This window comes from Mesoplodon mirus (assembly GCF_964341445.2).
Source record: "Mesoplodon mirus genome assembly, chromosome: 7".
Lineage (NCBI taxonomy): Eukaryota > Metazoa > Chordata > Mammalia > Artiodactyla > Ziphiidae > Mesoplodon > Mesoplodon mirus.
The window spans coordinates 85520307-85543235 of NC_138983.1; the positions used below are offsets into that span (position 1 = coordinate 85520307).

The window sequence follows — 22929 nt, forward strand, 5'->3', positions numbered from 1 at the left end:
GGAGGTAAACGGGCAATTTCTGGGCCAGCTCATTCCCAGGAGAGCCGTCCAGTCAGGCTCACGACCTGCTAGCTCCGTGACCTGGGGCAGGACAGGGTCTCGCTCATGAGAAAGCCTGTCTGACATTGCCAGCTGCTGCCAGGGGCCTTCCTTTGGGTCCTTGTGAAAGTTGGTGGCAAAACTTCAAGAGAGAGCATCAGACATATTCCCTACTCCTGGGCAGTTTCCCCTGTTTCACCCTGTTATGATCAGCCAGGTGCTTATTCATTTCTCATGCAACAAACATTCATCGGGCAGCAACTAAGTGCCAGGCCCCGTGCCAGTGCTGGAATATAAGAAGTTTGCAGAGGGCAGTGGACAGCTGTGGGTTCTGCTTTCCTGGTGAGGGTCCCCTTGCCCTTCTGGAGGGAGCGTTCCTCCTTCCATGGGGTCTGGGTAGGATTGTCAGTCATGTGCCCTGCTCCTTCCTGTCCCGCCTCCCCATGTGCATGTGGCCCAAGCTGGTCAATCAGAGATTTCACACATCGATTACAGAGGGAGAGCATCTTGCCTTCTTTTGGATCATAAACTTTAAATATGTAGGCTTGTTTGCCTGAGTTTGTCTTTTCTGACACACAAAGCCAGCCTCATGTAGAAAGCCAGACTCTGAGGGAAACAGAGGGGAGAGGTTGGTAGTGGGGAGGTGTTCTGATGACATTATTCAAGCTCCTGGATCTAGCCATACCTGAAGCTAGTGGCCCTTTAAATTTTCCAATAAGTTGAGCTAATCGATGCTCCCCCTCAAGCTAATTTGTTTATTGTCACTTGAAGGAGTCCTGGCAAGTCAGGGTATAAACGACTTATAAAGAGAAAGAATTCTTTCTATTATAAATAGAAAAAATGATAAATGGCTTATAAACATTTTCTATAAATAGAAAAAATTATAGTGGTTGCACTATATTTCCGAGTTAAAATTGAGGCAGGTTGAAAAATGGCAACAAATACTTTGCAGTTTTGCCATCCAGTCTATTTCCCCACCCTCTAGTCTGGGCTGGCCCCGTGACTTGCTTTAACCAATGGAATGGAGTGGAAGTGATGCTGCATGATCTCCAGGCAAGTTCTTACAGGCTGTGCAGCTTCTGCTCTGGCCCCCTGGGAACCCCGAGACCACCGTGCTGTGATGAAAAACCACATGCACAAAGGGGCGCACCAGTCCAGGCGTCCTGGCTGAGGCCCTAGATGTGGGAAGGAGGCCAATGGAGACCGACCACCAAACTGGCCAAGCCAGCGGCTGACTGAGGCCGCATGAGTGAGGCCAGAGGACGCGAGCAAAGGAACCTTCCAGGTCAACCCATAGATTCTGGGGAATAATGAATTGCTGTTGGAAGCCGCTAAGTTTTGGGATGGCTTGTTACACAGCGATAAATACAGAATCTGAGTGTGGCTTCTCGCCTTTCTGCAACATTTTTCAGAGTCTGGTCCCAGGATGCCTGGTTGGAACCCCCTGCCTCCTGAAGGTTTGGATTTCCGTGTCTGACAAGAACCCCAGGTAGGTCTGCTCCTCACAAACTCTGAGAATTGCTGCAGGAGCAGGCCCTGGCCCTGAAGGAAAGCGAGATATTATAGACTGCTTCTTTTAGAGTAACTTTCGAGTCGTGTCTAAGTGGGGAGAAATTGACCTGGGCCCTTCCCAGGATGGCTTGAATCCACCTGTTCTGCTCGCATCCCTGCTTTAAACCTCTCTGGTTCTTTAACGAGTCTCTTGGCCCAGGCCTCCCTGACTTCAGGGCTCAATTCCTCCTGCTAGGAACGTGTTTTTGCGTCACTGTCCCATCACTGAAGGTTGACCAAGTGATTACTGTGTGGGAGTTAGAAGTACCCGCTGAGAAGCTAACCAGACCTCGCTTTGAATCCTAACACTGCTCCTTGCATTGGGCAGCCGTGAACACATCACTGAACCTCTCTGAGCTTCAGTTTCCTCATCTGCAAAGTGAGGGTGATAAAATCTATTTTGAAGATGGTGAAGATTAACGAGGTAATAAATGTCAAGTGCACAGGACATGGCCCAGCACACAGTAGGTGCTCAGTACCTTGTAGTTGTAGATGTTATTTGGGATAAAATGAGCAGTGGCCAAACCTGGCTGAATGTCTTGGGAGGAAGAGGTGGTTTCTTGGAAGTAGGAAAAAGGGACGGTCCTTGAGACACAGAGAACAAGAGGCAGTGGCAATCTCTCCATGGTCCCTCTTGCTGCTGTAGCTCTGTGCTTCCCCGAGACCCCTCACCTTATCATACTGGGCCAGGTCCTGGTCCACAAAAATTTCTCTGTAGGGCTCTGCCCCAGGAATTTCCTCGGCCACTGATTGTTCCGACAGTTCCGCCGCGTTGGTCCACACTAACACACAAGATCAACAGAGAATGCAGAGGAGACTGTGAGTTTCCCCAAAGTCTTAAAAAATATTTTCAGATTAACCTTCACATTCATGAGACTTATGCACTGAAAGCATTACAGGAGGACAGGAAAGGGTAAGAGCTGCCTCATTTCTCTTCCCCAGCATTAACTGCACTGATGCACTGTGGTGTGTCTCTTTCCAGACATTTTTCTATGCCGCATAAGAGGTGATGACCTTGGGCAAGTCATTTGCTCTTTCTAAGCCTTCGTTTCCACATCCATAATTTAGGATCACTGATAGTCTCCGCTATAAAGGGCTATCTGGAGATTAAATAGAATAATGATATAGAGCCGGGGTTGGCAAACTATGGCCCTGCGGCCAAATCTGGCCTTCTGCCTATTTTTGTAAATAAAGTTTTATTGCAACACAGCCACAGTGATTGATTTACATATTATTTATGGCTGCTTCCCAGCTACAAAGGCAGAGCTGACTAGTTGCAGCACAGACCATGTGACCCACAAATCCTAAAGTATTTACTATCTGGCTCTTTACAGGAAAAGTTTGCTGACCCCTCATGTAGATCATTTAGCACTAAACATTAGCTATATATTTTTTATTGCAGTCATATCTTTTCAAAAAACAAAAATGCATTTACATGTCAGAGATTCTTATCCAGCTTACTTTTCAGCTAACAATATGAAAAACATCTTCCCATGTCAGTATTTGAAGCTGTACTGGGTCCTTTTCAAGGGTAGCATTGTGGTCCATTGTCCAAGTGTGCCAAACGTGTTTAACTAGGATCCACTTGATAGACATTTAAGCTTTCCTAATTTTTTTCTTATTTACCCCAATATTACAAGGCCTGTTTATATGACTTTCGGGGAGTATGGCATTGTGTTTGGGGGCCCCACTCTGTATCACATCAGACATCTCGCAATTCACTCACATCAACACTGAATGGTGTAGAAACCATTTTCTTGGTGTAGAAACGTTTGTAAAGATTTCTATAATTCTACTTGTGAAACCACTTGGGCCCAAGCAGCGTATTTTAAATTTCCAAGTGACTATGGTTTCTGGACAGTCACTGCACATTCTTATCTTCCTGTGAAGTGAGAAGCTGAACAAATTGTTTTCAGTGGTGATGAAACTTTAATGAGTATTAACATTAATGATGAATGAAGCATGCACTGTCATGTTTGTGGACATTCATCATTTATTCATTTTGCTTCTGCCTTTTTTATTTATGCATTTTAGAATCAAAGATTCCTGCCCCCCAGCCAGGTCTCAAACCTGTTTGTGGACCCCAGAACCTCTAGTGGACATAGCTGATGGCCTGTGGTGCCCGGAGAATGCACAGCCTTGTGTGTTGAATGAGCAGCCCTGGCCACAGTGTTTCCTGGGGCACGAGGAACAGAAGGGCCTGGAACTTCAGCAGCTGCCCATTTTCTCTCCCTCCACCTCCCCAACTAGGTCCATGATTAGAAAACTTTTATTTGAAGCTCACTGCCCCCATCTGACTCTCTTGGATCCTGAGCAGCTAAGTCCTAACTGACTATAGCAGCAGTGCCTGATAGAGAAATAAAGGGAGCTACAGAATGCAATTTTCAATTTTCTAGTAGTCGCATTAAAAAGGTAAAAAGGAGAGATGAATTTTTTAATGATCAATTTGATTTAACCCAATACATTAAAAAAACATCATTTCAACACGTAATCGACAAAAAATATGGAGATATTTTATATTCTTTTTCTTCGAGGCATGAAGCCTTTGAAATCTGGGGTTTATTTTACACTGATTGTGTATCTCAATTTGGAAACTGAATTTTCAGGAGGAAGACTTGATCTGTTTTCAGATTCCTCAAGAAATCGGCTCCCACTGGAGGAAGGTACTGCCTGGCCTGTGTCCCCAGGGAGGGCCACGGGGTCTGACCCTAAATGGGCCCCTGTCCAGTCTCAGCTTAGAGTTCTGGCATCTGATGCCACCTCTAGGGGTGACTCTGGCTGCCTCTGCAACCCTGTTGTGGCTGTCTTGAGGGACCCTTCCCCGCAAGATGATGGCCGGAGGGGGGACTTCATCAAACTTACAGAACAGGCTGATCGATGGGGTCCCTTTATTAGGGAAGGTGTGCTTACCGAAAGTCTTTGTGGGGCTAGAATTTGCTCTGAGACTCGCTTTCCTTACACCCAGGCAGGGAGGTGCTGGAGCAGTTACCCCTCACCTGCCCCAAACTTCTTTACCGGCTACTGTTATTTATCAGAAAGAACCTAAGGGCCATGTATGACCAAACCGGCTTAACTCTAGCTGCCGGATCCTTCGGAGGTCCCAGTGGGGAGAAGCCCCAGGGAGGGTCGGGAGGGCTGGGGCGGTGGGAAGGCGGATATGGGGACGCAGTCACTTTAAGAATTTTCGGGCATGAGCTGTTGGCCAAAGGGCAGGGAAGTTACTTTAATATTTTAACAACCCCCAGCTGTCCTGGTGCGCTCCAATAATCACCAGTCTGCAGCAGGGGCAGTATGTGTGCACCTTAACTGTGTCTTTCAGACATTGTAAGTTGTAAATAAAAGTTAAATAACAATCATGGTTAGGTAATAACTTAATTTTTAAATTTTAATATTTAAAATTTAAATATTAAAATTATTAAAATATTAAAATTTAAATATTAAAATATTAAATATTTTAATATTTACTGAATGTTCGCTATGCACCTGGCGCTGTGCTCAGCACTTACAGGCAGGATACGATTTCGTCTTCATAACAACCCAGTGAGATAGGCATTATTATTCCCATCTCCATTTTATACGTGAGAGGTATGAGGCACAGAGACGTCAAGTCACCTGCTCAAGGACACACAGCTGGTAAGTGGTAGAGTCAAGGGATGAACCTAAGTTTGTTGGATTCAGAGCCTATGCTTTTAACCAATATGCAGTCAATGTATTGAAGTGGGAAGATGTTTATGACATATTATTGAATTTTAAAAATCGGGTAGGGAATTCCTTGGCAGTCCAGTGATTAGGATTCTGTGCTTCCACTGCAGGGGGCACAGGTTCCATCCCTGGCTGGGGAACAAAGATCCTGCAAGCTGAGCGGCACGGCCAAAAAAAGAAAAAAAAGTTTACCTATGTTAGGTTCATATGATCCCATTATTGTGAAAAAAAAAATATATATATATATGAATCAAGATGCTATTTTAATAAGTCACTCCACATATTTTCTTTTCTCAGTAATTCTTCCCCACCTCCCATGAGCTCTTGCCATTAAGATTTGGCCTTGGAGCTGACGTTTTATTGCCTTGTGGTACAGGAAGGATGAGTATTAACTAGAACAGGGTGATTTTTCCCCCAGGCAAAATGACGTTGTGATTTTTGACAACGTCTGGAGACATTTTTGAGAACCACAGTTAGGGGTGGTGGTGGTGGTGTTGCTACTGGTATCTCTGGTGGGTAGGAGTCAGGGATGCTGCTAAACACTCTACAGTGGACAGGACAGATCCTTCAACAAGGAGTTATGCGACCCACCTGTCACTGTGCCAAGATTGAGAAACCCTGACCTGATCTGCAGTAAATAAATCCTTGGCTTTGGGTTTTCAAATAGAATTTTTCAAGTCTAAAGCAAGGTGACAGTCTAACAGTAAACCAATTTAATTGGAAGAGCCCAGCTTTGCTAAGAGAGGAAAGAGCTTTCTCGGAACCCTTAAAAAGAGGTGTTTTCTGTCAAGAGACAGCATGGAGGACTGGAGCACAGAGTTTTCTCTGAAGCGTGGAGTAGAGAGGCCCAGACAGAAAGGAACTCCCCATGACACGGGAAGATGAAAGTCCTTTTCTGAGGATGGCGAGAGTGTCAGGGAAACGAGGGCAAACGTTTGGAAACATGAGACCTGGCTGAGAGGCTGAGGAGATAGAGCCCAGGTAGATGTGAGGGACTCTAAGCCATACGACTCATCCTTCATTTCTCCAGGGGGAATCCAAGTCCTTCAGAGAAGCCCCAAGTTCAGCATGGCACTGGAGAAACCGGTGATTACAGTGGAAAAATTTAAATGGCGGAGTGAAAAAAAGAAAAGAAACAGCCCATGTGCCATGTGTCCAAAGGACACATTAAAAAAAAAAAACCCAAAAACCCTGTATATATGTTCATAAGACAGAACATGATGCATACAACAAAATGAATGAATCTCAGAAATACTATGCTGAGTGAAAAAAGCCTTCCACAAAGGAACATGTACTACATGGTTCTGTGTACTTGAGATTCTAGAACAGGAATATCTAATCCATGGCGGGAAAAGAATTCAGAAGAGTGGGTGCCTCTGGGGCCTGGGGCTGGGAATTGACTGGGGAGGGACATGAGGGAACTTTCTGGGGTGATGGTAATGTTCTATATCTTGATAGGAATTTGGGTTACATAGTTGTGCACATTCAAGATCTACACCTTTCAGGGTGTGGTAGCCAGTCTCCAAGATGGCCCCACTGATTCTTGTCTCCTGGTATTCAGACCCTTGCATCATCCTCTCCAATACTGGATGGACTTTATATTAGTTAGCTGGGGCTGCCATAACAAAACACCACAGGAGGTCTTAACAAAAGAAATTCATTTTCTCACAGTTCTGGAGGCTGGAAGTCCAAGATCAAGGTGTGGGCAGGGTTAGGCCTCTCTCCTTGGCTTGCAGACGGCCACCTTCCTGCTGTGTCCTCACATGCCCTTTTCTCTGTGCACGTGCATCCCTGGCGTCTCTCTCTCTCTTCTTACAAGGACACCAGCCCTTGGATTAGGGCCCACCCAATCATCTCATTTTAACTTACTCATCTATTTCAATACACTATCTCCAAATATGGTCACATTCTGTGATATTGGGATTGAGGCCTCAGCATATGAATTTTGGGGGAATGCAATTCAGCCCGTAACAAAGCTTCTCTATGTAACCAAGGATATTGCAGAAATGACACAGTTTGATTCCTGAGGTTAGATCATAAAAGACATTGCAGCTTCTGCCTCACTCGCTAAGACCACTTGTCTGGAGGAGCTGGCAGCTTGAGAATGCTCAAGCAACGTATGGAGAGGTGCACTTAGTGAAGAACTGAGGCCTCTTACCAAAAGCCATGGGAGTGACCCATCCTGGAGGTGAGTCCTCAGGCCCCAGACAAGCCCCCAGAGGACCACAGCCCAGCCACCACCATTACTGCCACCTCATGGACAAGCCTGAGCAAGAATCCCCCAGCTAAGCCATTCCCAACTTCCTGCCTCAGAGAAGCTATGAGATAATAAATGTTTACTGTTGTTTTAGGCCATTACATCCTGCAGTAATTTGTTATGCAACAATAAGTAGCAAATACAGGTTTGGGCACCAGGAGTGGTGGAAAATTTAACAAAAACCCTACAATGTGGAGTGGTTTGGGATGGAACAGTGGCCAGAAGCTGGAGGACTTTGGCCAAGAGTCTTTGAGAAAGCCTGAATAGTCTTAGTAGAAGCCCGATGGCCTTTGAGGAGGCAGTGAGGGAAGGGTTCCAGGAAAGTGAGGAAAATGTTACTGGGGTTAAGGGATCCTTGTTAGGTGGTGGCAGAAGGTTTCCTAACACGTTGCCTGTGGTCATGAGGAAGGTAGAAAATGTTTGTGATGAGGCTAAGTGGTCAAGCTAAAGAGAGTCCCAGACAGAGTCTTGGAAGGTGCTGCCTGGTTACTTCTTGCTACTTATAGTGAAATGTGAGGGGGAGAGACAGTTAAAGGAAGGGCTGTTAAATCAGGGCAATGTTCTGGGCTTGAAAATTCCCTGCCTCTCCAGGTGGCAAATGAAATGTAAGAAACAGGTTCTGGGCAAAGATCAAGTCAAGGGCACTCTCAAGAAAACACAGTCCAGAGAAGAAGCTGAGGGTGTGGTTGTAAAATCCTTTGTTAAGAATACAGATCCAGGGCAGTGTCCAAGAGAACCCTTCGGTCAAAGAACTGGGCTTCTAAGAAGCTTCTGTCCTTTGTCAGTCTTTGCAGAAGCCCATGGTGGAAGGGCTTGTGACAGAAAAGTCTGTGGGCGTGGTTTTTGCCTGATAGGATGAACCCCAATAAGAAGCACTGCCAACTCAGACTGACAGAGACCCACAAAAGTCAAAGAAGCGTCTGGACCCCCAAGCTTCTACAGGCAGGAAGCAGGCTATAAAACTATGCAGCCACATCCATGGGACACCTTTCATAGGAAAGGGAGGACGACTCAGAAGGCGGAACTCACGGACCAGGGGCAGAGCCAAGAGCCCTGGAAAGTCATTTCTGGGCAAGAGTTGGACTGAAGCCCAGTCAAGGAACTGCCGATATTTTCCCAGCTGGACTTCAGAACTGCTTTGGGCCAGGGACTCCTGTGTGTTTCCTGTTTTTCTTCTTTTGGAACAAGAGGAGTGTATGTAGCAGTGATGCTATGTCTGTCCCACCAATATGTGCTGGGTGTGTGAGGGACAGACCCTTTGTTCAGAGGTCTTCAGATTTCTGGAAGTAGTACTTGATGAGCTGAACATAAGATACTACACCCATGAGCCCCATCTGTACCTGGACTTGATTTAGACGAGATTCTGGAATTTGAGCCGATGCTGTTACTGGGGTGAGATTTTGGGGGGCCTCGGGAGAGAGGAGGAGGAGTGTGAATCATTGAGGACCCGAGGGCAGGCTGTGGTAGCCGGCCTCCAAGATGACTGCTGATAATCCCCGCCTCCTGGTCTTCAGGCCCATGTGTAGTCTTCTCCCACACTGGAGGGTGACTCCCTGGGTAACCATCAGGATATTGCAACAATGACAGAGCATGACTTCTGAGGCTTAGTCACAAGAGATGTTGCCATTTCCATCTTGTCCTCCAGGATCACTTGCTCAGGAGGAGCAGCTGCCGTGTCATGAGAACGCTCGAGCCACTCTCTGGGGAGGCCCATGTGGTGAGGAACCGGGGCCTCCTGTTGACACCCATGTGAGCACCCGTGTTCGAAGTGGATCCTCTGGCCCAGGTCAAGCCTTCAGATGACTGCAGCCTTACGAGGGACCCTGAGCCACAGCCGTCCTGCTAAGCTGCTGCCAAATTCCTGACCCCACAGAAACCGTATAGATGATAACACATGTTTGATTTTGCTTTAGGCTACTACGTTTGGGGAGAATTCGTTATGCAATCATGATAACTAATACACATTCTGTGTTCATTTTACATGAAGGAGACAAAAAATGTTGAGTTCTAGTTAATGGTATATGTGCTAAAACATTTAGGGGGAGGACTACAGATGTGTGCAATTTATTTTGAAATGCATCCAAAAAATAAGATGGATTAATGCAGGACAAGAAGGATGGGTAGACAGAAATGTAATAAAGAGTACAGCAAAGTGTTAGCGGTAGAATTAGGAGGAGAGCTGTCTCTGTAGAATTCTTTTTGCTTTGCTGTAGGTTTGAACGTTTTCACATTAAAATGCTGGGGGGGGGGCTTCCCTGGTGGCGCAGTGGTTGAGAGTCTGCCTGCCAATGCAGGGGACACAGGTACGAACCCTGGTCTGGGAAGATCCCACATGCCACGGAGCAGCTGGACCCGTGAGCCACAACTACTGAGCCTGCGCGGCTGGAACTTGTGCTCCGCAACAAGAGAGGCCGCGATGGTTAGAGGCCCGCGCACCGCGATGAAGAGTGGCCCCTGCTCGCCGCAGCTGGAGAAAGCCCTCGCACAGAAGTGAAGACCCAACACAGCCATAAATAAATAAATTAATTAATTAAATTAAAAAAAAATGCTGGGGGGAAGTGGCTGAGTAATTTCTTAACTTGGGTGGTTGGTACATGAGCGTTCCTTAGATGATGATGATGATGATGTAAACTGCAGAGATACCTTTCATTTGCTCCTTAGTCTGTTTATTTCAGGATAATAACTATTATTTGAATGGCTGAGGGAAGTGACTAGGTGAGTGGTCCTGAGTGAGACCAGGGAAGGGTGTGGAGGCATCGAGAGACCTGGGGACTCAGAGGGGTCTGGGGCTGGGACACAGAAAACAGAGAATGGGACCTTCACACCAGTGGCCACAGAAGAAACCTGGGAATCATGCCAGGGACTAAGTCGACCCAGCTACTCTGCCAGTAAGGCTGACAAGGCCAAGAGGATGGTGACAGACAGGAAGTCTCCTCCCCAAGTGCCATGAGGCCTTCTGGGGGGGAGGGGGGGAGAAGGAAACCCTGATGGCTGTGTGTCCCCAAAGTGACCAGGCTGTGAGTGACAGTCACTGAGATAACCAGCCTTAAATTTGACTGAAAAGCGTTATTTTGATTAGATTGAATACATAACCTCCGGAGAAGTAATTTTCTCCATAAGCCTCAGTCTCCTCTTACCTGTAAAATGGTAATAAAATATTTAAAAACCTCCTAAGGCAAGAGGGATTTCAGTTACCAATATGTCTGTACATCTGAGTTGAAGTATATAAATTTAGATTCTGATACACATTCATATATATTCATATATATGTACAAACACACACACACACACACACACACACACACACACTCACCACAGAGGTACTGACGTGTGCAGATGGGCAGAGCACAGTCTTGGAGGAGTTTGTACCAAAAAGTCAACAGGGAGAATTCTGGTGATAAGGGTGACAGCTTATCTTTTACTGTTTTCTAACTTTCTGCTTATCCCAATTTTTTCACATTTGATTATGTTCTACTTCAGAACCAGAGAACATAAGCAAAAGCCAGAGAAAGACAAATATCATACCATATTGCTTATATGTGGAATCTAAAAAAAGGTACAAATGAACTTATCTACAAAACAGAGATAGAGCTACAGATGTAGAAAATAAACTTATGGTTACCAGGAATAAGAGGGGGGAGGGATAAATTGGAAGAGAGGGATTGACATACACAATACTATACATAAAAGAGATAACTAAGAAGGACCTACTGGATAGCACAGGGAACTCTCCTCAATACTCTGTAATGGTCTATATGGGAAAAGAATCTAAAAAAGAGTGGATACATGTATATGTTGAACAGATTCAGTGCGCTGCATACCTGAAACTAACACAACACTGTAAATCAACTGCACCTCAATAAAAATTTTTAAAAAAGGGGAAAGCAGAAACTGAGACCCATCCTCCTAGCAAAAGCCCCTCCCCTAAGCCGCCAAGGAAGCACCCATGTGTACCTTGCCTGATGATGGGAACGCTGTGGGCGGCTCTGTCCACCTTGAAGGAGAACATCTTCTTGCTGGCACTCACGGGCCGCCTGTGGGAGGCTGGTGGGACCATGGGGGGCTTGGGAGACCCCTGCGACCAGCTCCTCTGCACTGGCGCTGGCCAGATGCCCGGGTAGAAGGGGGTCTGTGTTGGTGAGGGTGACTGGTTCAGTTGCTGGGTGGCCCAAGGTGGCTGTGGCCTTGGCCAAGGTGCTGGGCCCCTCACCCATGGGAAGGAGACCTGCAGGGGCAGACAAGAGGGTCAGGGGAGGTTACGAGCAGCTGGGGTGGTCTTCACCTTTCTGTCCCGGCGACATAATTGCTGCCCTAGATTTCGGCGTATAAGTCACTTCTCCCAAGAATCCCTCCCAGACTCTCCCCAAATTCGGGATGGTGGTCCCCACCATGGGTCACCTTGCACACTATCACACCACCATTTATTGGGTGCAGCCTTCGTGCCAGGCACCCAGTCAAGAGATTCACATGCATTACCTCATTTAATACCCCTGATGCTCTGTGATGAGCCCGAGGCTGAGCAAGACCTAGTGACTTTCCCAGGACCACAGATTTGGCAGTGAGCGTCTGAGCTGGTACAACGCCACCTCTGAGCTCTGAGAGGCTGACAGCTTTTTGTCTACCTTGCTCAGCACCGTATCCTCAGCTCCTAGAATAAACCCTTGGCACATACACAGTAGGTCCTTAAATACTGGTTGAAAGAATGAATGAACACATCTCCGAGATTCAAGCCCAGCTCTCCAGGACACACACATCCACACTGTGTGTCTCCCTGGCACTCCCATTCCACCTGTTCCCCGAAGCCGAGAGCTCTGGGGTGGCAGGCACCCCAACTGGCTCGAAACCCAGCTGGCTCATTAGCCTGTGATCCTCAACATCTGCCACATCTGATTCTTGGCAGACGCGCCATAAATATCTATCGAGGGAACCTTTTTTCATCTGACCCGGCGGAAGATGTCTGTAGCTACTTTCATTAGAGAGCACATCAAAATCCATCTACACCGGGAGAAGCAAATGCTGAGAGGTGCTGACACCTGGCTTTTTCTTGGTTAATGCTGTTGTGGCCATCCCTCCCCGAGCCTAGTGGTTAAACCGTGACATCGTGAATGCTACCATTTATTGTAATTACTCACCGATTTCTCGCGATAGCCCTGAAGGGGAGGAGCTCTCCTTATTCCTAGCTTACAAATGAGGCTTGGAGAGGTTAAGGACTTCACCAAGCTCAGGTGGTGGTGGAGAGGGTGGTGGGACTGGGGTTCTGGAAAGCTCTTTCCCTCTCTGTCTCTCTCTCCCTTCTCTGCCCCAACCCCACCCCCAGTCGCTTGGCAGAAAAAAACACACTTTTCAAGGAAGAAGCTAAGTTCAAAGGTTTGCCGCCTGTGGCGGTCACGTTTCTCTTTCTGCAGACTGCAGACACAGAATGAGAAACAGGACAGAATGCTTCCGAAATAGGAGCACTGGCAGACAGAACTTCCTATAGCTCCAGCTGGATTGTATTCAAGAGGAAGGTTCTCCACTCACTCAGGTTCCCAAACCAGTCTTTTAGCTACAGTCTTTCCCAGCCAAGTCAAGAATCTGGTGAATTCCCCTGAAGACTTTTTTGGAGTCAGGGAGAACACTGTTCGGGAAAATCAAACTCCAATTGCCTGGCGACACCTGGCCCAGCATTTATGATGACACTGGCCCCGTTGAAACCTGTTTCAGGAACGGACTTGGCAGTGTTCCAGAACTCTGTTACCTTATATGAAGATCCGAATTTCTCTCCACTGTGGGCACCTCGGTCTCCACCTAAGCTTTCTTCCTTTCTCTCCTTTCAGAAGCTGAGGTGTCCTGCTCCTGCCTTGCACTCACTTCTCCATCCATCCGATCCCTTCCCGTCCTCTCCTCTGGGGCTGTCTTGCCTCAATCATTCCTACAACCTTTCCTCATCGATTTAATAAAGATTTATCGAATGAAAGGGCTGAAGGTGGGAAGGGGGAAATTTGAATATGTTTTACCCCCGCCTGATAGAAAACAAATCGAGAGACCACGGGTAGTGTGGAGGAATTCCCTTTTGTGCTGGGATGCTCAGGTAGATGTGCCTCACTGCCCACTAACTGCCAGGGTGCTGAAGGGAGTGCTCATATCTCATGCCTCAAGTGGTTCACTGCCGTAGTGGACAGGCCGCAACCCACCTGGCTCTTCTGGAAATTCCAGGAATCTCCCTCCCAATCTGTCGGCCCATTGCTGTGGGTGGGGCTAAGCAATCAACCAATCACACTCCCTGGACATACTGATTGGTTCAGTGGTGGGGCAAGTGATCCAATCAGAGCCAAGGAGAACCAAGAAGACTTGGCTGGACACCAGGATCTGGAGTGACCTGGTGGGACTTCAGAATGCAGCCAGCATGAGGGAGTGGAGCCCAGACATGGAGAGAGGGAAGCTGTTTATTTATTTTTCAGATTGTGGTAAATAACCTGCAACATAAAATTTATCATCTTAGCCATTTTAAAGTATACAGTTCAGTGGTGTTAAGTATAGTCACATTTCTGTGAGATGGATCTCCAGAACTTTTTCGTCTTGCAAAACGTAAACTCTATTAACCATTAGACAACAACTCCCCATTCCCTCTGCCACCCAGCCCGTGGTGACCAACATTCTGTCTCTATGAACTGGACTACTCTAAGTACCAAGTACCTCAAATAAGTGAAATCACATGGTACCTGTCTTTTTGTGACTGGCATATTTCACTTAGCATAATGCCCTCAAGGTTCATCCATGTTGTAACATGTCAGAATTTCCTTCTTTTATTTTATTATTTTTTTGTGTGTGTGGTAGGCGGGCCTCTCACTGCTGTGGCCTCTCTCGTTGTGGAGCACAGGCTCCGGACGCGCAGGCTCAGCGGCCATGGCTCACGGGCCCAGCCGCTCCGCGGCATGCGGGATCCTCCCGGAGTGGGGCATGAACCCGTGTCCCCTGCATCGGCAGGCGGACTCTCAACCACTGCGCCACCAGGGAAGCCCTTCCTTCATTTTTAAGGCTAAATAATATTCCACCATACAGTTTAGAGTGTATTTTTTTTTTTTTTTTTTTTTTTTTTTTTTGTGGTATGCGGGCCTCTCACTGTTGTGGCCTCTCCCGTTGCGGAGCACAGGCTCCGGACGCGCAGGCTCAGCAGCCATGGCTCACGGGCCCAGCCGCTCCGCGGCATATGGGATCCTCCCAGACCGGGGCACGAACCCGCATCCCCTGCATCGGCAGGCGGACTCTCAACCACTGCGCCACCAGGGAGGCCCTAGAGTGTATTTTTTTAATCCATTAAGCGTCATGGGCACTTGGGTGGTTTCTACCTCATGGCTATTATAACTATGCTGCTGTGAACATGGTAGGGAAAATAAGGAAGCTGGTTTTGAGCACTGGCTGGGGTGCTACCCTGAAGTGCTCCATCCCTGAGGCTGGCTAGAGCTGGTTTCTGTCGCTTGCAGCACACAGAGCCCGAACGATAGGGCCCCTAGTGGGAAGGAGCCAAAGATGTATAAAGGCAGCAGAGACTCCAAGCTCTTCGGGTTTAAAAATTTAAAAATAAAGGTTTTTTTTTTTTTTTTTCCTCTGAAGCATGTTGGTTGAGGGTAGCTTTAGTTGGATGGTTAAAGTTGGTTTTCTCTAGTTTCCCGGCTTGCTTCATCAAAGGGAAGGTCAAGGTTTTCTCAGAAATTGCTGCTGGCAACTACAACGATACAGGCAGGGAGAAAAGCAAACATAAGAAGAAGACTCACATTAAAAGCTAGCTCTGGGCTGTACAGGAAGCATGGGGTCAAGGTCAGTTATCAACAAGTCTGTTTTTATTATTTATTTATTTTAGATTTAATTCTATTTATTTTTGTCTGTGTTGGGTTTTCGTTGCTACGTGCAGGCTTTCTTTAGTTGCGGCGAGCGGGGGGCTACTCCTGTTGTGGTGCGCAGGCTTCTCCTTGTGGTGGCTTCTCTTGTTTCGGAGTGTGGGCTCTAGGCGCATGGGCTGCAGTAGCTGGGGCACATGGGCTCAGCAGTTGTGGCACGTGGGCTCTAGAGCGCAGGCTCAGTAGTTGTGGCGCATGGGCTTAGTTCCTCCACGACATATGGGATCTTCCCAGACCAGGGCTCGAACCTGTGTCCCCTGCACTGGCAGGTGGATTCTTATCCACTGTGTCACCAGGGAAGTCTTCAAGTCTGTTTTTAGAAACTTTAGTTTAAAAATACACGCTAATGCCTTTTCTCTTTCTTTGTGTCTGTTCTCTGACCATATGGTATGTTGCCATGGTTGGGTTTTTTGTTTTGTTTTTGAGGTAGCATATGTGATAGTCCTGATTTATTTTCCATACTACCTTTAAAATAGCAGGTTGGGGCTTCCCTGGTGGTGCAGTGGTTGAGAGTCTGCCTGCCGATGTAGAGAACACGGGTTCGTGCCCCGGTCCGGGAAGATCCCACATGCCACAGAGCGGCTAGGCCCGTGAGACATGGCCACTGAACCTGCGCGTCTGGAGCCTGTGCTCCGCGACGGGAGAGGCCACAACAGTGAGTGGCCCGTGTACCAAAAAAAAAAAAAAAAGCAGGTTGTCAACCACCTGGATTAACCATGACCACATCCACGGCTGAATTTATATTAGCTTTAATAAACACAGGTCAATGATTTACTCAAGAAATCACTATCCATTTTTTTTCAAATTATCTATTTGTTCTTTGTGTTATCTCCCCAATATCTGCTTCTAACCCTGAAAAGAGTGTAAGTTGAACGGGAGACCCTAAAAAAAATTCGAAGTAGTTTGCACATCGAGTGCCTACAGTACACATGAATTCTGCCAGGAAGCCCTGGAGCCTGCAGAGAAGGTGGAAACTTAGACCTTGCCCTTGGAGAGCTTGCTATGTGCTCTGCCATTTGTAAGTAATTGTGGACAATACAACGGCTATGAGCCACTGTGTAGAGAAGCCACAGATGTGCCACAGACTGTGCTGGGAACTTAATGCATGTGGTCTCATCTGATCTCCAGAATAATCTTGCAGGAGGCATTTTACCCCTCATTGTGTGGATTAAGAAACTGAAGCTCAGAGAGGTTAAATGACTTGCCCAACGTCTCACGGCCAGGAAGTGGTGACACAATTTGACTCCAATACCTGTGCTCTTAGGACTTCTAGGTTACTCGAAGTCATGATTTATTACCTGCTTTCCATACTCACAAACGGATCTTAGACGATTGGTTAGTGAATGATAGGATATTTTCCAAGTTAAAAAAAGGAAATGAACATTAGATGGTGTGAAAAAACACAAGACATCGCATGGGCTACTTAGAAATGGGATTTTCTAGGAACACTGACAACTGTCTTATGGAAGTGTTATTCTTTCTGGTACATGCCACGCCCTGGAAGCAGCTCAGAGGACCCCAGCCTCCATCCGGGAAGACCTGTGGTATGTTCACTGCTGTACCAGAGGAGTGCTGGGGCCAGCTGGTACCCGCCCACGAGAACTGATTGTTAAATGTCCAGGAATTTTGCCAACTGGTTGATAAACACAGCCATTAATAAGAATTAACTTACATAAATTTACAATTAAATTATATCAGAAACAATTGGTATACAAACTTAAAAGTCACCCCTTCCTAATTATTTTACTCTATTTTATTATTACCTATGCTCTTGAGGTTATTTCACTCTACTATATGTTTCTGTTGGAAATGTTACATAGTAATGTGTTACCACACCTCTCTTTCCTTCTCTGTATTCAGGGATGTGTCATTGGGAGCTGGAAATTGACCGTGGAGTGCCTATTACACCATAGAAATCAGGAAATGTTATAAATGAGGGCTTGGTTTTTAAAAAGTTTTATAAATATGTTTAATAATGGTGGTTCATGTAGAGCTTGATTTTGTTTGTTTGTTTGTTTTGTTGATTGCCTAGACTTAAGACGGTAATGGAGAAAATGTTAACAATGCAGATTATACAAAAGCATGTTGTGTCTTAGCCGTTATGTTATGAATAGAGCAAAAAATTGGGGAAACGTTCTTCCAGTATTTAAAAATTATTATCTGATGCAGCAACAAAGTCACTCATGTCACTGATGAACATGTGAAGTTCTAACATCTTTCTTTTTTCACTTGTATTATTCATAAATCCAAAATATCCAAAAATACCCACGAGTGCTCAGGTTGGGAACTCTCTCATTCGTCAACTGCAATGAGAAATTGGCTATGGATACAAGAGTTCACCTAAAGTCAATGAAAGCATTCTGTGAGACTCAACTGGCTATATAGAATTTACAAGAAAGAGTACTGTATATTTTGTTACATGGATAGACTGTGCTACACATTCTTTATATCAGTAAACCTTATGCTATGCATCCATGTACTTTACTTTTTCCAGAGAGCTGGTCATTAAATATTTACCAGCCAATTGCTGGCTGTGCTGGCACCCAGCAGAGTGCCTGCTACTCATGGTAGGTGTTCGCTGACTGAGCTGAACAGTTGGCAAATGGAGTGTAAATAAAAAGCACTTTGATTCTGGGGCTGGGATGGGGAAAACACATGCTAAGCCTGGTGCATCTTGTAACAGCAGAGAGTAAGCAAGTGCCCAAAACGAAAAGGTGGGGAGATGCTCAAGGACACAGCAAGCAATCTGAAAGAGCTCCCAGTGGCCAAGACTGGAAGAATTTGAGCGAAGAAATATTTAATGAGTATTGGATTATAATTCAAAGTGTAAAATCAGTATACATGGATCCATACTGACATAGATACATTGGTGAGTAAATACATAAAGGAGGGAGAAGAGACCGGCTTCCTTACAGAAGAATTTAACATACATAGATGTGGAGCTTAATTCCCATGGTCTGGAAGGGCCTGGGGGGTAGGGGTGATGGTGGCGAGCAGGGACACTGACCGCAGCATGGAGGAGCCATGGACCTGGAAAGACAGAATGGAGACTAGAAAACATGGCCAGTAGATCTCAGAAGCCAGGAGGGGGTGCTACTTGGTGCCAGGACAAATGGCCTTTATCTCAACAGCTACCGGGGTGTCACCGTAACTCAGAGACGGGTAATAATTCTATGTCCCCAAGAAAAGGGTAAATCACGTACGGGGCTTCAGTGTGAGAAATCAGGGTTATACATTTAGAACACAGAACCGCCAAGTTATACATTATTTTTAGGTTTTGGAACTTAAAAGAATTAAGTCCCTTTGAGCTGTTCAGAAAAGCCATTCGTTTGGGGTTTTCCCAGCTGTGTTAAAGGAGATCTGGCCCATCTAATTTTCCCATTTTCTTGTAAATCTTCAATCTTACGGATTTTCCTTTCCTTTCAAGTTCTAATCAGCTTCCTGGTCAGTCCATAAAATGTGAAATAGAATCTAATGAGAAAACAGCCAGATTTTTGCAAATAGCTTTTGCTACCCCTAGACTTGGCCTGCTTCAATTCGGTCTTGCCAGATTGAGAGATGGAATGAATGAATGAATGAATGAATGATCATCACCTAAGTTCAGAGAAGGAGCAACGTGGTTCTGGTTTGGTAACAAAGGGTGTGGTCTGCCAGAGGAAGCAGGAAGCGGCCTGGTTCCTGACCGAGTCTGGGTCCTGTCTCAGCAGGATGCTAAGGGTTCAGCCCGCGCTCCCGTCTCCACCTCCCCCGATGTCATCTGCATTGCCTGTAGACATCTGGTGATAACACAGCCTCAGGGGTCCTTGTGTGTGAGTTTTTGCTGCGGAGGCCTAGTCTGAGGCTGTCTGCTGCCCCGTGCCCTCCACTTCACTGATCTTGGGAAATCGCCTTTGATATAAAACACCCAGCCTCAGGATTTCTCATCACATCAGTAGGTCCCCACGGGACCTGTAAAAGCACAGGGTAGAGGAAATCCTACGAGGTCAGGTAGATGACAAAGCTTGACCAGAAAGAGGCTTTGTTCTGAAGGGCACCATGCTCTCTGGTCATTCACTCAGTTGCCGGCTCCTCAACCCCTGGTACAGTAAAGCCACATCCTCCTCAAGAACGGGCCCTATTCAGAGGTCCCAGAAACGTGGAAACGCCACCCTTCTTGGGGATGGACAACTAAGGCCCTGACTCTGAGCTTCTCATCACACCTGTTCACCACAGGAGAGAAATGAGCAACTCTGCTTCCTTGGAGACTGCCCTGGGACTTTTCCAATGGAAAAGTGGATTATTCGTCATTTCCCTCCCCCCAGATCCCTAGTGGCAAATCCCGTTCGGAAGGCTCCACTTAGGCAATAGGAATGCTTTCTAATGTCATGGACATCTTTGTTTTTGCCTCCGCCGCATCCATTTCTTCCATCTTCTGGATGGGCACCTTAATTTTTTTGCAGGGAAGACACCCTTTCCCTGACAATCCTGAGTCCATAGAACTCTGACCCTTCCACCCCAGGGGTGAGACCATAACCCAGGCCTGGCCAATCAGAGCATTCCTGGCCCCTGGCCTCAGGGATTGGTTCAGGGGAAGCCACGTGATCCAAGCCACTGCCAATGAAGATGCTGGCTCTTTCCCTGGAACTGCTACTTTGTAGGGTGCTGGGGCTGCTGCTGGCCACTTTCCTACAGGTGAGGCAAGAGTCTGTCTGAGATTGGGAAGCTAACAGGGAAGAAAGAGTCAGATTCCTGACCATGATTTGGGCGCCTGGATCCAGCTGGGCCTAAGCTGCAGCTTTTGGCCTTTTCAGTTCCATGAGCTTTTTTTTTTTTTTTTGCCTAGGCTAGTTTTAGTTGGTTTTCTGATACTTGCAAACAATCAAATTTCCTGGACAGTATGCTTACTGAGACTTTAGCATAAGCATCACTATGTACTCAGAGTGAAAGTTGTTTTAAAGGTTATGACATGCTCAAATAAAACCCACCAGACTGTCATCATGCACCAAATTTACCTTTCAACTTATAAAAGTAAAGCAGCATCTCCAGAGAAGAATGATTTAAGACCAAGGAACCAATCATAAGACAAGTAGTAAAACGCTGCTTAGAGAAACTTTGATAGATAAATAGTTCTCTAGCTACAGCAGGCTTCAGACTACAAACCCCAAATTTCTGCTTCAAAAGTGACTCAGGGAAGACATTCCATAGTTTCATTTATTTCGTTTTTTGGCCTCGCCGTGCACTTGTGGGATCTTAGTTACGTGACCAGGAATTGAACCCAGGTCCTCAGCAGTGAGAGCACTGAGTCCTAACCACTGGACCACCAGGGAATTCCCAACAGTCCACAGTTTTAAAAGAAAACTTTCCAGTTGAAGAAACAGGTAAAATTTATAATATGCATCTGTTGTATATATAATATGTTAATGTCTAGTACATTTATCAGATCCATGTCAATGTAATTATATTATTACTATATTTGCAAATGCATATATATGTGTATGTATATTTAGAACCACATATTTCCAGCTCTTTTTTAAAGAGGTATTGAAAAGACTGTTCAAAGTTTATTTTTCCAGCTTGTCTGTTTTTTCTTATTCCTCAGTAAACTTAAGCAATTAACCAGCACATTTCCTGGCACACAGTAAGGCTCAATCTGAGTGAGTTCTTTCTCCCCAGCTCCCCCGTCTATTTTAAGTTCTTCTTTCAGAAACCAAGTCAAATGAAAGAGGCAGTACTGCATAGTGTTCCAAGCAGAGGCTGGTAAACGTTTTCTGTAGAGCCAGACAGTAAGCATTTCCAGCCCTGTGGGCCATAGGATCTGCACTGCTTACTCTGCCCTTGTAGCCGACAACACAGGCAATACTGAAATGAATGGGATGGCTGTGTTCCCAGGAAACTTTACAAAGACAGGTGATGGCCCGCACTTGACCCTGGGCCATAACGTGCCGACCTCGGGTTAAGACCTTGGGATCCGGCGTCACACAGACTCTGGTCCGGCTCCCGGCTCTGCTCCTCCTCTGGGACCCTGACGAGTGTGTCATTTCTGTGCCTTGTCTGTAAGACACAGGGATACTAACAGCCATTTCTTAGTCTGTGAGAAGTGCGTGAGATAGTGCACGTGAAATGCTGGGAACACTTCCTGGTCCATAATAAATGAGCATAAAACATTAGCCATCAGGTGTGATCACCATCGTCAAAATAGAAGAAGAAAGGGGGCAACTGAATTCGTCCAGGAACGGCAGCAATATCCCTGGTAAACAGTTAGTGGGTGGACTTCCCTGGGCGCACAGTGGTTAAGAATCCACCTGCCAATGCAGGGGACAGGGATTCGAGCCCTGGTCCAGGAACATCCCACATGCCGCTGAGCAACTAAGCCCATGGGCCACAACTACTGAGCCTGTGCTCTAGAGCCCGCGAGCCACAAGTACTGAGCCCGCGTGCCACAACTACTGAAGCCCACGCACCTAGAGCCCATGCTCCGCAACAAGAGAAGCCACCGCAATGAGAAACCCACGCACTGCAACGAAGGTTAGCCCCCGCTCGCCGCAACTAGAGAAAGCCCGCGCGCATCAACGAAGACCCAACGCAGCCAAAAATAAATAAATTAAATAAATAAAATAATTAAAGAAAAAAAGTTAGTGGAGCCAGGGACTTCCCTGGCCGTCCAGTGGTTAAGACTCCATGCTTCCAATGCAGGGGGTGCAGGTTTGATCCCCGGTTAAGGAACTAAGATCCTGCATTGGTGCAGCCAAAAAATAAGTTAGTGGAGCCAAACAAGCAAGGAAGCCAGATAACTGAAAATGCATTTTCTTCTATTATCAGTGGCTTTCGTTTTTACCCACATAATGAATCATCCCCTGTCAGCGTGTGAAATTGCAGGTTGGACTGGGAATTGCAAGACCTTCCTTAACCGCTGGGCAGTGAAGGACCTGCCTGGGCTCTCACGGCCCCACGATGCTTCGTGCTATTAGGAAAAGGTTCCAAGGGACTCAGGAGAGCCGGCTTTTAATCCTGTCTCTGGATCTATATGACTGATGCCTAACCTTGGGGAAGTCACTGAAACTCTCTGAGCCTCAGTTTATGCCATGATAGGGGTGGTCCCAGGTACCTCTATAAAAACAACTGAAGGGGGAAAGGGGACCTGGGATTAATGAGTAGCTCCTTGGCAGAAATTGGAAATTGAAGCTCAGAAAGGTAAAGTCAGTTGCAGCTGGCATTTCAACTTGGGTCCATCCAACTCTAAAGCCCTTGCTTTCTCGATTGTGTTCTGCAGAGCTTCCCCATTAAAGCAGCAAGGAATATTGGCCGACAGAGGGCGCTCTTCTCGCAAGACAGGACGTCATGACATTGCAGGGACAGAAGACAGTATCCAGGAGCCACGGGGGAGAGTCTGGCTGGACTGGGAACAGGGCAGAGCAGGCTACAGGGAAGGCCAGACACAGGCTGTCATGGGGATGGGGGCTGCCGACAAGGATCTGTCAACCCCCTCATGGAACAACTCGGCACGTCATTTGTGGCCCCTGGCTT

At 46.6% G+C, this 22929-nt stretch overlaps 1 protein-coding gene across 1 annotated transcript in view; it reads right to left on the minus strand.

Annotated features, from left to right (window-relative positions):
- LOC309808841 (forkhead-associated domain-containing protein 1-like) overlaps nucleotides 1-22929 on the minus strand; it is a gene marked incomplete at both ends in the record, with an annotated part of 99491 nt that overhangs the window by 53514 nt on the left and 23048 nt on the right. Inside the window, 2 exons of the mRNA XM_082629413.1 lie at nucleotides 2263-2372; nucleotides 11504-11774. Of these exons, the coding sequence (XP_082485539.1) occupies nucleotides 2263-2372; nucleotides 11504-11774 (381 nt within the window). The remainder of the gene's footprint in view (nucleotides 1-2262; nucleotides 2373-11503; nucleotides 11775-22929) is intronic.